This window comes from Oryza glaberrima, chromosome 2 (assembly GCF_000147395.1).
Source record: "Oryza glaberrima chromosome 2, OglaRS2, whole genome shotgun sequence".
Classification (NCBI taxonomy): Eukaryota; Viridiplantae; Streptophyta; class Magnoliopsida; order Poales; family Poaceae; genus Oryza; species Oryza glaberrima.
Window position 1 is genome coordinate 29143271 of NC_068327.1, and position 14428 is coordinate 29157698.

General features: G+C 42.0%; 2 protein-coding genes across 2 annotated transcripts; both read right to left on the reverse strand.

Annotated features, from left to right (window-relative positions):
• Window positions 1-5422: 5422 nt before the first annotated feature.
• Window positions 5423-6069, reverse strand: LOC127764701 (nuclear transcription factor Y subunit B-1). Its single transcript, XM_052289613.1, has one exon. It carries the CDS (start codon window positions 6064-6066, stop codon window positions 5539-5541), a length of 528 nt encoding a protein of 175 aa, XP_052145573.1. The 5' UTR covers window positions 6067-6069; the 3' UTR covers window positions 5423-5538.
• Window positions 6070-12397: 6328 nt separating this feature from the next.
• On the reverse strand, window positions 12398-13692 carry LOC127763877 (fasciclin-like arabinogalactan protein 1). Its single transcript, XM_052288678.1, has one exon. The coding sequence runs from the start codon at window positions 13562-13564 to the stop codon at window positions 12764-12766; it is 801 nt and encodes a 266-aa protein (XP_052144638.1). The 5' UTR covers window positions 13565-13692; the 3' UTR covers window positions 12398-12763.
• Between the last annotated feature and the right edge of the window lie 736 nt (window positions 13693-14428).

The following is a 14428-nucleotide window of genomic DNA, read 5'->3' on the forward strand; positions in this document are numbered from 1 at the left end:
CGTTCGTAACCGTGCTCGTCCAGAGGCAAGCATCGCCAAGGGGTATGGAACAGAGGAGGTCATCGAATTTTGCGTAGAATTTATTGAAGACCTTCGCCCAATCGGGGTACCTGAATCACGCCATGAAGGGAGACTACGGGGAAAGGGAACTCTCGGAAGGAAAGCAATAATGACGGTAGACAACAATTTATTCCGTAAATCCCATTTCACGGTTCTGCAACAATCTTCATTAGTAGCTCCTTACATCGAGGAGCACTTGGCTCTAGTTCGCGCCAGAAACATCGGTAAGTCCGATACATGGATTACACGGCATCACATTGATACTTTCCCCGCGTGGCTACGACAACATCTCATGGGTAACGAGACGATCAACCAACAACTGGCCTTCCTGGCGAGGGGACCATCTGAGTCGATCGCGACATTCCAGGGATATGAGATCAATGGGTACACATTCTACACGAGAGCCCAAGACATGAAGAGCACGAACCAAAACAGTGTTGTTTGTATTGATGCCATGGGACACGATGGAACAACTGGCACGTATTACGGTGCCATCGAGGACATATGGGAACTTGACTATGGTCCTCTCAAGGTCCCTCTGTTCCGGTGCCAATAGGTTAGGTTGACTAGTGGAGGCGTAATGATTGATGACAGTGGGATGACAACGGTTGACCTTAACTAGGTTGGATACTCGGACAAACCTTTTGTCCTTGCCAATGATGTAACGCAAGTCTTTTACGTGAAGGACATGTCTAGCAAAGGAAAGAAGGGCAGAGGGCCTGACGAGCCGAAGCGTCACGTGGTTCTCCCAGGCAAAAGAAAAATCGTCGGAGTTGAGGACAAGACTGACGAGGATTATGATCAGTTGGATGGGCAACCCCCTTTCACGGTGACGATTAACCCTAGCATCCTCCTATCAAATGAAGACACCCCTTACTCACATAGCGATCACAAGGAGGGAACAATAGTGAGGAGAAAGTACGTGCGGTCAACCGTGACCGCCAATGTATTGCCGTAATTATTGTGTACACAATGTAAACTATTTTGGATGTATTAATTATCCATATAAATCAATTGTTGTATTGCATATGTTAATTACATACGATTATTAGAGGTTTTAACAAATTTAAATCATGTAATTGCTAGATATATGCGATAATTAGAATTTTTAAAAGTTTTAAATCATGCATGTGGCATTTACATATGATACTTAGAGTTTTTAACAATTTTAAATCATGCATATGCTAGTTATATGCGATAATTAGAATTTTTAAAAGTTTTAAATCATGCATGTGGCAATTACATATGATACTTAGAGTTTTTAACAATTTTAAATCATGCATATGCTAGTTATATGCGATAATTAGAATTTTTTAAAAGTTTTAAATCATGCATGTGGCATTTACAGATGTTAATTATAGTTTTTAACAATTAATTTAATATCATTCATATGCTAATTATATAGGATTATTACAATTTTTATTAATTTTAAATCATGCATGTCGTATGTATATACATATGTTAATTACAATTTTTAACAATTTAATATCATTCATATGCTAATTATATAAGATTATTATAATTTTTATTAATTTTAAATCATGCATGTCCTATGTATATACATATGTTAATTACAATTTTTAACAATTTAATGTCATTCATATGCTATGTATATATGATTATTAGAATTTTTATTAATTTTAAATCATATATTTGCTTATTACGTTTTATCCACTTAATTTACTACAGACAACAATAATGTTTCGAAGTAATTGTCATTAATTTTTCGACTTTAAATAATTTTAATGCATTATTTTCTATTTTAGAAACACATATGTAATGGAAATTAATATTCAGTGCGCTTATCAGTAGTCTCGGTTCTTAACCCTAACCGGGTTTAAAAAGAATTTGGAAATAGCGGGAAAATATCTTTAGTCCCGGTTGATGAGAACAACCAGGAGTAAAGATATCTTTACTTCCGGTTGTTGAGAACAACATATCTTTACTCCCGGTTGTTGAGAAGATCTAGGGGTATATATATTCCCGATACGCGCCCTCGTATTCTCCACCAACACTTAGAAGTTTTTTCCCCGATCGATCTCTCTCGGCTTCTCCTTCGCCGCCACTGCCTAGGGCATCCCCACGCCGACGCCGCTGTCATATCTCGCCGTCGTCTCGCGCGCGTCGTCTTCGCCGCCTCCGCCACCGCCGCATCTCTAGGGTGATAGCCGCCGCCGCCTCCCTCTCTCTCTCTCTTCGACCTCGATCTCTCTCTCTCTCTCTCTCTCCCCAAACCACCGCCGGTCGCCTCGTTGCCGACGCTGCCGCCGACGTCGTCGCGGCCGAACACGACTCCGCCGCGCCGACGATGCCGACCCCGACCTCGATGCGGCCGTCACCGGCGACGACGTCGCGTCGGCAGTGCCGACGAAGCCGCGCCACGACGCCGGGCCGCCGCGGCGGCACGCCACCGCCGCGTCGCGCGCTTCGTCGCCGCCGCGCCACGCCGATGCCGCGCCGCCACGCCGCCGCCGCGCCAAGCCATAGCCGCGCCGCCACGCCGCCGCTCTGCTGCCGCCACACCGCCGCTCCATTGCCGCCACATGAACGAACGAAGAACGATCGTGAACGAACGATACGTACGTGAACGTGAACGAACGAACGAACGTAAACGAACGAACGAACGTAAACGAGAACGTGAACGAACGAAACGTACGTGAACAAACGAACGTACGTGAACATGAACGAATGTGAACCTAACGTGAACGTGAACGAACATAAACTTAATGTTGTATGTGAACGTACGTAAACGAACGAACGTGCGTGAACGAAAAGTGAAGTTAACAAGAACGCGAACATGAACTTAACGTACGTTAACGTGAACGCACGTGAATGAACGAACGTAGGTGAACGAAACATGAACTTAACGAGAATGCGAACGTGAACGATCGTGAACGAAATGTGAACTTAACGAGAACGCGAACGTGAAATACAATATATGTTACTTTGCGTTTATCCTAATACATCTTTTTGTTGCAGAAAAGACGTTGTCGTCATCGTCCCTCAAGCCGGAGTGGTAGCTAGCCCTCGAAGGAATTCGCGCAGGCAAGTGATGTAAATATATGATTATTAGATTTTTAATGCAATTAAGACTATTAGATTTAATATACGACACTTAGACTTAGCATATATGATTATCTAGGTTTGTAATGTACGACACTTAGATGACTTAGCATATATGATTACCTAGGGTTATACGACACTTAGACTTAGCATAGTATAAGATTATTAGATTTGTAATAAGACTTAGCATATAAGATTGTTTGAGTTAGCATAGTTCTAATACGGATCAATTGCTACGTGGCGCACCAATCGAAAAGGCGGAAGTGAAATACATGTACGAACTCGGTAAACCGCTTGTCAAGCCTGAGCAGCTGCAGTCCCTACCCACACAAATGTACAAGTTCCATCAACTGTACATGGAGATGAGCGCCACTGGTAGAGGGATGATCGGAGCGAGGATCAGGGACACGGACTTCTTGCAAGGAGATGACATTCTCTAGATCAATTTCAAGGGTATCTACGAACTATACCAGCTGGACGCCCTCGACGTCTCTATTATGAGTTGCTGGATTTTGTAAGTATCGTTCAGTTAGATTTCTTATTACGTTTCCTTTAATTAATTAGGTCCTTGTATATAAGTAGACTATATATAATATATACTTCCTTTTATCGTTGTAGAATGGAGATTCAAAGGGCCCGACAGCGGGGGGTTTTCGATACTGGATTCATCGACCCTCGGAAAGTAAACGTCGCAATACTCGACCAGTATCCGCAAGCCACAGAGGACAATCTCGTCCATCTCCTGAAGGCGCAGCATTACAAGACGTTCATACTATTGCCGTACAACACAGAGTTAGTTTTTACTGTCTTCCTATAACAAATTTCATTCCCGTAGGAACATGCTAAGTGTTTCATATGTAATGCATCCCACGCACATTGCAGATTCCACTGGGTCCTTTTACTCTTCGACCTGGAGGCCTGCACCGTCAACGTATATGACTCAATGGATAAAAAAGAGTCTACGTTTGACAAGGTTTTCACAAGGTTTTCGAACTTATAGACAGGTACTGTCATAAGTTCCTATGTTAATTAAGAATCTTGTTATAATTAATTGCTACTACGAATCATAGCTTTAAACTCCATGTAGGGCTTGGTATAGGTTCCGTCATTTGGTCCGCGGCAAATGGAGAGAAAGACTTAGGCGGAAGTTCAATTTTCCTGTGAGTACACATGCTCTACATTTATATTCAATCTCCAATTCAAATACATACAAGTGTATATTAATTAGATCTCTCGCCGTTTGTCATTTATTTATAGTGCGTAAAGCAAAAGCAGGGAACTAACTTGTGCGGCTACTACGTGTGCGAGTATTGCCACTGCCTTGCAGACCAAATCATCACCACAAGAGAGCTCGATGTACGTACAAATAAATTCAAAATTTCATTGCGTACGTATCGATTTGTTGTTTAATTACTAATTAATTTCATACATTCATATAATTTATTCGCATGAGGAATAACCTGATCACACACAAGGAATTTATCGTGGCGGTTCAAGAACAACTCATGGGATTCATCAACGAACAAATCCTTGATCCCAAGGGTGAATTCTACTACGATGGAAATACAATTCATAGGTCCTTAGCTTCTGAGATAACGACTACTACTACGTCGAAATTGTAGCTAGCTAGGACATCATAATGGATTGTAATTAATACATGTCTATTTTTCTATATGCATGTACACATTTTCTTTAATGTAAATATATATTTTGGTCATATATATACACACACACACATATGCATTTGCATAACATATATATGTACATATATATGTATAAATACATATATATTATGCATGTATATGTTTGAAACATATATAAATATAATATATATATATATATATATATATATATATATATATATATATATATATATATATATATATATATATATATAAACCATGCAGCAACAGGGCCATGCAAAAAAAAACAAAATGTCAGCTCGATCTTTAGACACCAACCGGGACTAAAGATCGATATTTAGTCCCGGTTATTTCACCCGGGACTAAAGATAGCGATCTTTAGTCCCAGATTGGTAGTCCCGGTTTAAAAACCGAGACTAAAGGGGGGTTACGAACCGGGACTACAAACGTTTTCTCCACCAGTCAGAATAAACGCACAGGATAGTTGAATTTGCGATATGATTTTAACACACATGCAATGGATACAGTAAATACGCAAACATCAAGCATTTTATTTGATGCAACGTCATTTTCTTTTTCTCGCATAACCCACCCACGTAAAGGATTACCGGATGAGGACACACAACGATACATGACGTTTTTTTTACAAAGGAAACAACGATACACAACTTATATTGTCACTAGAGACTTATTGAAACCACCACAAGAGTCTTGACTCTGTTTGACCCTCCACGCATGCATGCAGTGTACACACACACATGCATCAAGTTGTTCACATATTTTTGCCATAGCCATATCCATAGCCATAGCCGCCTATGGCTGGTGATGAGCCGCTATATTCATCATCACTTCTGGAGGGGATCACCGACCGGAGAAACTGCAGCTCTGCGTCGGTGAATGTCGGTCCACCGGGCGTCAGCGGTGTAGCTGCCGCCGGAGGAGGCGGCGCCACCCTCCTATTCCCACCAGCCCTCTCAAACTCACGGTAACCATGGATGTAGGCATCCATGGGGTCGACGTAGCGATCGAAGCCAAGGTCGCCGAATGAGCCCAAGTAGTCTTCCGGCGCTACGGTGCGGCGGTGCTCCGCCTTGGCCTTCTCGGAGGCCTCGTCGCCGACGAACCCGACGAACTCCACCGCGCAATCATGGGTGAGACCCTTGGCTGCTCCCCCGATCTTCGCTTTCCCTGGGAGCACCTTCTTCATCAAGCGTACGAGGTTGGCCATCGGCAGCTCGGCGTTGGTCGCACTACCTCCCACCCCATCCGATCTCACTGCCGCCTTCTCGACCTGATCCATGTTCCTGCCACCTGACATCCAAAACAAATGAAGAGGAACAATCAAAATGATCATCCGATTCTTAATTACCACTTTGAATGCAAAAATGATAGTAGCTTTTTGTTGTGCTAGTTATCAAGTACTAATCCTAGTACTGACTATACTACTATACCACGCTTTCTGTTCCCTGCCATGCTCTCTCAAGTCTCAATGACCTGTACTATGCTTATGTTGTGAACTTGTATTGGATTGTGATGGCTCTCTCTCGCTCTATGCTTGGGCAGTACTTATACCAAAGGACTTACATCAGGGCTTGGACAAATGCAAGCAGCCAGCCACGTCAAAGGTGCAGCTGTGGCACCAAGAGGAGGAGAAGTGGCTGCCAGATTGCCGCAGAGGCGGTGAGCCATAGTATTAGCGTTACAATCAAGGTAGGAGGGACTTCAATTTTGACCGGCCCCTGCCTTGCATGACTGTGCAGTTTTTGTTAGCATGTCACCTACCAGCAAGGTCGCCAAGAAGGAAGCACACCATCAAAAATGGATGTTTCTGTTGAGGGACCATGTTAATTCAACGGGCTTGGGTGGCCAGGGGACGTAGGCATGGCTCCTACATGTCATCCCTTCGGTGCAAGAGCACAACTGTTCTACTCTAACGATAAATGCTTGGGGTAGGTGGAAGCAATTAATAATGAGGATATGGATGGGAGGATTTCATACATTTACTCTACATCTTAAATATGACCTTCATTTCAAAATATATGGTAAATTGTGAGTTGGCACGATAATATCAAAATATATAGCATATTGTGAGTTGACATAATAATTTTAAAATATATGACATATTGTGAGTTGGTATGATAATTTCAAAATATATGGCTTATTTTAAGTTGGTACAATAATTAAGGAGGGTGCATAACTAGAAAGAAGATAAGTTGAGATGACCATACCATCCATACCTTAGAAATAGACGAGAAAATGTACGTTGGTGTGTCGGGATGTTTTTATTATATAAATATAGGAGAGATATTGTGTGATTAATTAGAGCTAATAAGCTAAGTAAAAGAAACAATAAATTATATGCAAGACTTACAATCTGCAACAACAATTTTTAAAATTTAGTACCTTCAAAATATATTAGAGCTATGTATGAAACTATCTCCCTTTTTTTATATATGACATGGTTGACTTTTAAACATGATGCGACCAATCGGCTTATTAAAAAATGCTCTAAGTATCATTTGTTTTGTTGTGGCTTGTTTTACATTAAAGGTACTTTACGCATTGTGCAAATTTGCACTAAATCTTTGTACAAGATAAATTGTTAAATATTGTCATATTCAAAAGTTAACAATGCCGTATATTTAAAAGCGAAGGAGTATTTAGAAGATTCAACTTTGTAGGAGTAGATGCCTTCCAAATTACTTATCATTCAAGCATTAGACATCTCCAAATAATTCTTTCAATAGTACCTTCAAAATACTAAATTATTCATGAAAGACTTATTTTTAAGGAGAACCTTAATTGAATAACAGGAAGGAAAATGAAATTGTTGAGTGCAACAGTTGCGAGGAGTTCTAAAAAAAACAGTTATGAGGGAAATGAAGGCTCATGCTTAACCACTCCATTTTAACACAACATCAACCCAATATAACATTATATTTGGAACATATTGCTTAAGTATTTTCTAACAAAATGGGGAAAATATCTCATACATTGAAGCGGGGAATGTATTGTAGGATAGCACATTTATGGAGTGTACAGAAGGAGTAACTAACCGCATCTTCAAAAACAGGGGGAATATGTCATGAGCGTACTGGCGGACTGACGTAGATCCTCTGACGTAAAGAGTTCACGGTGCGCATTTGCTGACAATGAATACATTGGCTACTCAAACCTACGACATTCCTATAGCAAATTGGAGGATTCACATCAATGCACATATAGTGCGAGAGAGTACGTATGTTCACAAGGCTACAAGAGCCGACATTCCGATTGATAACCATAGGGAATGTAGATGTCAGTCTATAATTATAGATAATGTCCACGTATGTACCAATGTCAACGTTCACATTATTTCTTTTGTAATGTAGCATAATTTACATATGTCAACGATAGTTACCTTTGAGGTTGTCGTCTATAATAAATTATAAACTTATATATCATATCCTACCCTTTGCCTCTTATAATGAACAAGCATCACCCCTACATACTGTTTTCAAAAGGGGAGAATAAAACAAAATGCTATTGTTGTTTTTGGCCCATAACGAAACCATGGGCCCAGTCCAACTTAGAAAGATGGCCTTTTGGACCAAATAGAACAGAAGGCCAAAAAACCAAACAATGATTCAGGCCATATTGAAAAGGTATTTTATGAGGACTCAATTCTTTAATTAACTAGGTGATTCCCCGCGCTTTGCTGCGGAAATTCCTAAGTAATAATCGAGCTAAAAGTAAAAAATTATATTAGTTATTAGCAACACAAAACTAATTTGTCAAACTATATTCATAGAGAAGTATATTTAGTAGACTCTTTATGAGATTGTACATGAAATATAATATCCCACACTTTGATTATATATATATATATACACACACACACACACATACAAAAACTATTCTACACCCGGGTATAGAATAGCTATTCTATACCCCCCTCCTCCCTCCCAAGGGCCAAACCCACCTCCCCTCCCTTTTAAGGGCTCAAAACCCACCTCCCACCTCAGTCAAAGGTCAGTCAAAGCACCCCCGACGTCGGTCAAAACCCGGTCAAACTGCCTACCAACTCCCCCACCACCCACCTCTTCTCAGCTCTCGTCTTGCGAAACAGTGCAGTAAAGCGACAGCCATCATGCAGTAACACTGTGTCTTACATGCAGTAACAACATTCAAATTTAATTGAAATATAGTCATGACGGATCTACTTTTGATAAGCATTTTTTTTTCTAACATCATGGTGCAAACAGTTTTAAAAAATCATACATCACATGAGAGATATTGTTATTCGAAGCTTGGGTTTTTTGGATCTTAACTCTCCACAAGTAGTAATACTATAGCATTACTACTTGTTAGTACTATCTGTTACGCGTTACTACAATCCCATCGCGACGTTACTGTAAGTGTGTAGTAAAAACCATAAGTTTTGTAGTAACAATGCGTCTTACTGCAATTTATGAATAGTATTACTGTATAAACATGTGGTAACGTGTACCTGCCATGTAGTAACACTTCCACTTTGTGCGGTAACATGTATATTTAGCATGTGAGACTTTTAACCTATATTTTTCTTTTGATTTCTGGTTTACTACAATTTCACCATGATGTTACTGCCAAAGGTGCAGTAATGTTATATATGTTCTACAGTAACAAAGTGTTTTAATGTAGTTATTGGATAGTGTTACTACGTAAACATGCGGTAATGTGTAACTGTCAGGTGGTAACGTGTATATGCCGTGCAGTAACACTTTTGCTTTTGTGCAGTAACAAGTATATGGTTAGCATCTAAGAATTTGAACCCATATATTTTTATTTCAATTTCTGGTTTAGTGTAATTCACAACAATATTACTGTCAAAAGTGCAGTAACGTCATATACATGCATGCAGTAACACTATATTGGAGGGAGGAGACTGGTTTTCTTAAGAAGAGGGAGGAAGAACAATTTCTTAAGGAGGAGAATATGTAGATGCATTTTGAAGTTTAAACCTCCACATGCACTACAGTATCATTGTGAAAACGGTTTTAAAAAATAATACATATCTTGTGAGATATTGCTTTTCAAAAACTGACATTTTGAACTTTAATCCTCCACATGCAGTAACAGAATGTGTAACTTACAATAACAAGGGCCTATACATGCAGTAACATGGTTTTACCAAATGTATAAAATTGTTCAAAACACTCCTACATCAATCAGACCTCGCTCAAAGCCACCAACAGACTTTACCTATAGCCCACCTATTCGATCCTTATCTCGTAAACATGACATAGTAAAACTACAATTATCGTGCAGTAACATAGCTACTTGGAAGTGGTAACATGCACCTATCATGTAGTAATACTTCTACTTTTGTGCAATAACAAGTATATGGTTAGTATGTGAGGCTTTAACCCAGTAATACCAGTCACTTGACTGTAATAACAACATATATATTTTGTAGTAAACGGACGCGTATCGTTACTACATGTTCTGTGCCAGATACTACAAGGATTTAGCACGTATGACAAGATAATTTTTTACTAAGAAAACTCTCTCATAACTGAGAAATAGCCTACTGGTTAGTGCCATGTGGTAATTTGAGTTGAAGGTCTTGAGTTCTATTCCCATTGAAGGCAAATTTTTCCTTTATTTTTTTCTCTCTCAAAAAAGGGGAGGGGTGGAGGTGGGATCGGGAGAAAAAAAAAAGGGAGAGGTGGGGGGAGGAGGAATCTCGAGGAGGCGCGTGGGGTGGGGGGGAATCGTGAGGGGGTATTGAATAGTCTTACTCTATATATAGAGAGAGAGGACTATGAAAATGATGGATATATACATGTTAAAAATTTTGTGAAAAATAATGTGAAGGAAGATGATTGGATGTTGATTTGTAGAATTCAATGAATTATAGATTACGCTTGCATAGGTTTTGCATGTAATTATTGCTAGTGGATGATGAGGTGGTATAAGTTTTAAAATTAGTGGATTATAATTTTATAGTAAGTTAGGATTCTCAAAACTAGATAGGCTTCATGCCTCTACCTAGTTTGACCATTATTTTGACCCACATACGTTGAAATAAGATCAAAACTCAAAAGTAGGTTTTGTGGGGAGATCGTCGTTTTGTATCTACCTTGGACAAATGACGTGGGTTGGAACCATAGCTCTCACCGTTACATATTATAATATGTTTTTTACTTTTTCCTAATTAAGCTTATTTAATTTCAATTAAATTATAGAAAAAATTAGCAAACATCTATAGCATCAAATTAGTTTTATTAAATTTGACATTGATTGAATATATGTTAATAGTATGTTTTGGGTAAAAAATGTTACTATATTTTTCTATAATCTTGACTAAATTTAAATAAGTTTGATTAGAAAGGAAAAGTCAAAACATTTTATAACATGAAACGAAGGGAGTCCTAGCGCACTGTCATGTCTGTTTTTGAGAATTGAGGCTCGAGCTTTACTTGTAAAACTGAATCAAGAGTTCAAAACGAAAACTGTCCATTTTTGAATGTATAATAGACTACTACTCCAAGTTTATGCATAACAAGTTTATGCGTGTCCAATGTTTTCATGATCTCTGTGTTGCGGTACTTACATCCCCGGAGAAAGTAAACCATATGTCTACCTAGTACACCGTATCAAAAAAGGCAGAGTAGGAAGGCAGCTAAAGCCGGTGCTCACATCTTCTACTACGTTCTAACGTGTTCATCTTTCCGTATAATCCTAATCCGATCCATGCACAGTCCAGCTCGGTTTGCAGGAACCACTTTGCTTCGCTTTGATCTCTTTACCACACTCCTACTTGCACTTCTTTAAGCAAAGATCGCATGCTCTCTGTTACTCTGTTTACTGCTGACTATTGTGTATACTACTACTCTCCCAGCTCTTGCAGTGCCCTTTTAGCAAGATCCAAAACGTACCAGGCAAGCAAATTAAGACCGGAGATGCGTTCTTTGCAGGCTTGAAGTTGCAGCCTTGCTGATTTGCTCAATCTGGCTGCAAAGGAAAGGAAAGATAACTAGGAGTCGGTGATCAGTTTCCCCTTCAGTTTCTGCAGCCCAGCTGTAGTAATAACATTCGTACCTCGCCTCAGATCTAGATACTTTCGACGAACAGCGTGAGGAAAAAGATCGAAAGGAAGAAGGGGAAAAAAACGCAAGGAAAGGATCGAAAGGAAGAAGGAAAAGACCGTCTTAGCTAGGCCTAGCTACGCTTTGTCATGATCTTTGAATTCTGCTTCCCGAACTGATGCACTCGTCCATGCATGGGCAGCTTTGGCTCGTCCGTGCATGGAAGGCAAGCATGTGCTTCGCTGTACAGGAAGATGCTACTGATACAAGTGAAGTGACCAGTGGGCAGTGGCTATTGGCTAGCAGCAAAGGTTGCTGAGCCTGATCTGGGCAAAAGCTACGGTTGAGTACTTGAGTTGCACTGCTTGGTGCTATACTGACAGTAGTGTTCTTGTGGGTGTCAAGCATCTTGTTTCAGAAACGCATAGGCGCATTCAGTTTGGAATTTGATTTGTTCTTTTGATGCATATCTGTTCAGTAGCAAGCTAGATTTAACAGTAATCTTCTTTTTGTTTCACCTCTCACGTTGTAATCTTGCGCAGAAGACGCGTGCAGCAGAAAGACAATTTGGTAAGACTGCATTTTACATGTCTACAGCTGCATGCAGAGTCATTTTCCCGTTCACGTATATGCATATCTGAAGAACAGATGCATTTCAGTTTGATCAGATCATTACATAATTCGACTTGGAGTTTTGGACTCAGAATACAGCTGATGAATGATCATACGTTCGCGTGCAAATTAAGTTGACGACACAAAATGGTACTACTAACTTGCAAACCACAATTCAACACATTTCCAAGCACCAATGCACCATGAACCTAAGGTACCTAACAGTGGAAAAACTCACGAAATCCCCAACAAAAGTGGCACAGAAACGTGCAAATTCACCCAAAATGAATTTCACAAGACAACGTTGGTGATCAACTTCACAGTTTCACACGATCACCAATTCACCACGAGGATGGCACTGGCAGCCATGAGAAACGCCAGAGCGAAGGGTAGCCCACGCGGTGCCGCGCCGACGCTGGCGCCGTTCTTCTTGCCACCATCTCCTCCGTCGCCGGATTTCTTCCCCTCGTCGGCGCCGTCGTCGGACGACGAACCTTGCCCCACCGGCGACGGTGCAGCGTGTGCACCAGCATTCGGCGGCCCGTGCTTGGACGAGGCGTCCGTAGAGTTGGGCTTCGACTCCGTCGCCGACGACGGCGCCTCGGCGGCCGGGGACGTGATCACGGCGCTGACCTGCAGCACGGAGATGTTGTAGGGCGCCTCGTGCACGGACTTGACGTAGAACACGTTGGCCCGGGCGTCGTCGACGTCCTGGGGCACGAACGCGACGCGGCCGCCGCGGCGCACGGCGATCTTCACCATCCCCTCGCTCCCGGGCGCGTCGCCCGACGCCTGGAACAGCGTGGACACGACCGCGGAGCCGCCGGGGAGGCGGTGCAGCTTGGCGTCGTCGTAGTAGTCGACGAGGACGTGCAGCGAGAGCACGTGGCGCAGCGCCTCGCGCGGGAGCCCGCGCGCCCTGAGCTGCGCCATGTGGGCGTCGTCGACGGCGAGCACCGTGATGGTGTTGCGCCCGTCGATGTCGTCCGCGAGGCCCGTGGCCGTGAGCTGGCGCCCGAACTCGGCGAGGTCGCGGTGGTCGGCGAGGATGGCGGTGATGTTGTGGGTGGCACGGCACGCGCCGAGCGCGACGAAGAGGAGGAGCATGACGTGGACGACGCGGGCGCGCGGCATTGTGGCGCTGTAGGAGAGGAGGAGGAGGAGGAGGAGGTGGTGGTGGAGGTGGGAGGGAGAGAAGTTGGCGCGGGGCGGCGTCGCAGGTCGCAGCGAGCGTTGCTCTCCACGCGACGAGCCGTTGCGCGCCCTTGGTTTTTAAGGGCGAAATTGGCTTTGCCAGATGCGCGTCGCGCCTGCAAAACTTACGTGTCGCCGTTTGCGTTGTGCATGACTGTCCTATGCGGCCAGAAAATGGGTCGTGACAGAATATGTCGTAATGTGTCACATTCTACATTTCTGTGAGTTTTTTTTCTTCCGGGGTCCAATTTTGACGTCATTCTCCCTCTTTTTAGTTTTTTTGGTCCAGTTGCATTGATGATGCAAGCATAGGAATGTCTTCACCTGCCGAAAATTTCATTCAAATATATTTCGATAAGCCGTAAGGAAAACCATTAACACAGAATCTAAATGATAAGATGTACTATTTGGAGAGTTTATGATTCTGAGGGAGGTTGCAGCTGCTAAGAAGAAAAATGAATAAAATGCACCAGCGGTCCTTAAACTTGTCAGAAGGTTTCACTTAGGTTCACGAACTTGCAAAGCGCACATCGAGGTCTCTAAACTTGATTTATTGTATCATCCCGGTCCAAAGCTGCGTTTGACCGTGGTCTTGCCTACGTGGCACGCCACGTGGACGATGACATAGATTTTTTTTTGTTTTTTCTCCCTTCTTCCTTTTTTTTCTCTTTCTTCCTTGTCGAAAAGACAAAAATGCCTCGTACACATCATCGTCCATGTCATCGTCCTTTCATAAAAAGAGAAAAAAGAAGGAATAAGGGAGAAAAAAATAAAAAAAAATCATGTCATCGTCCACATGGCGTG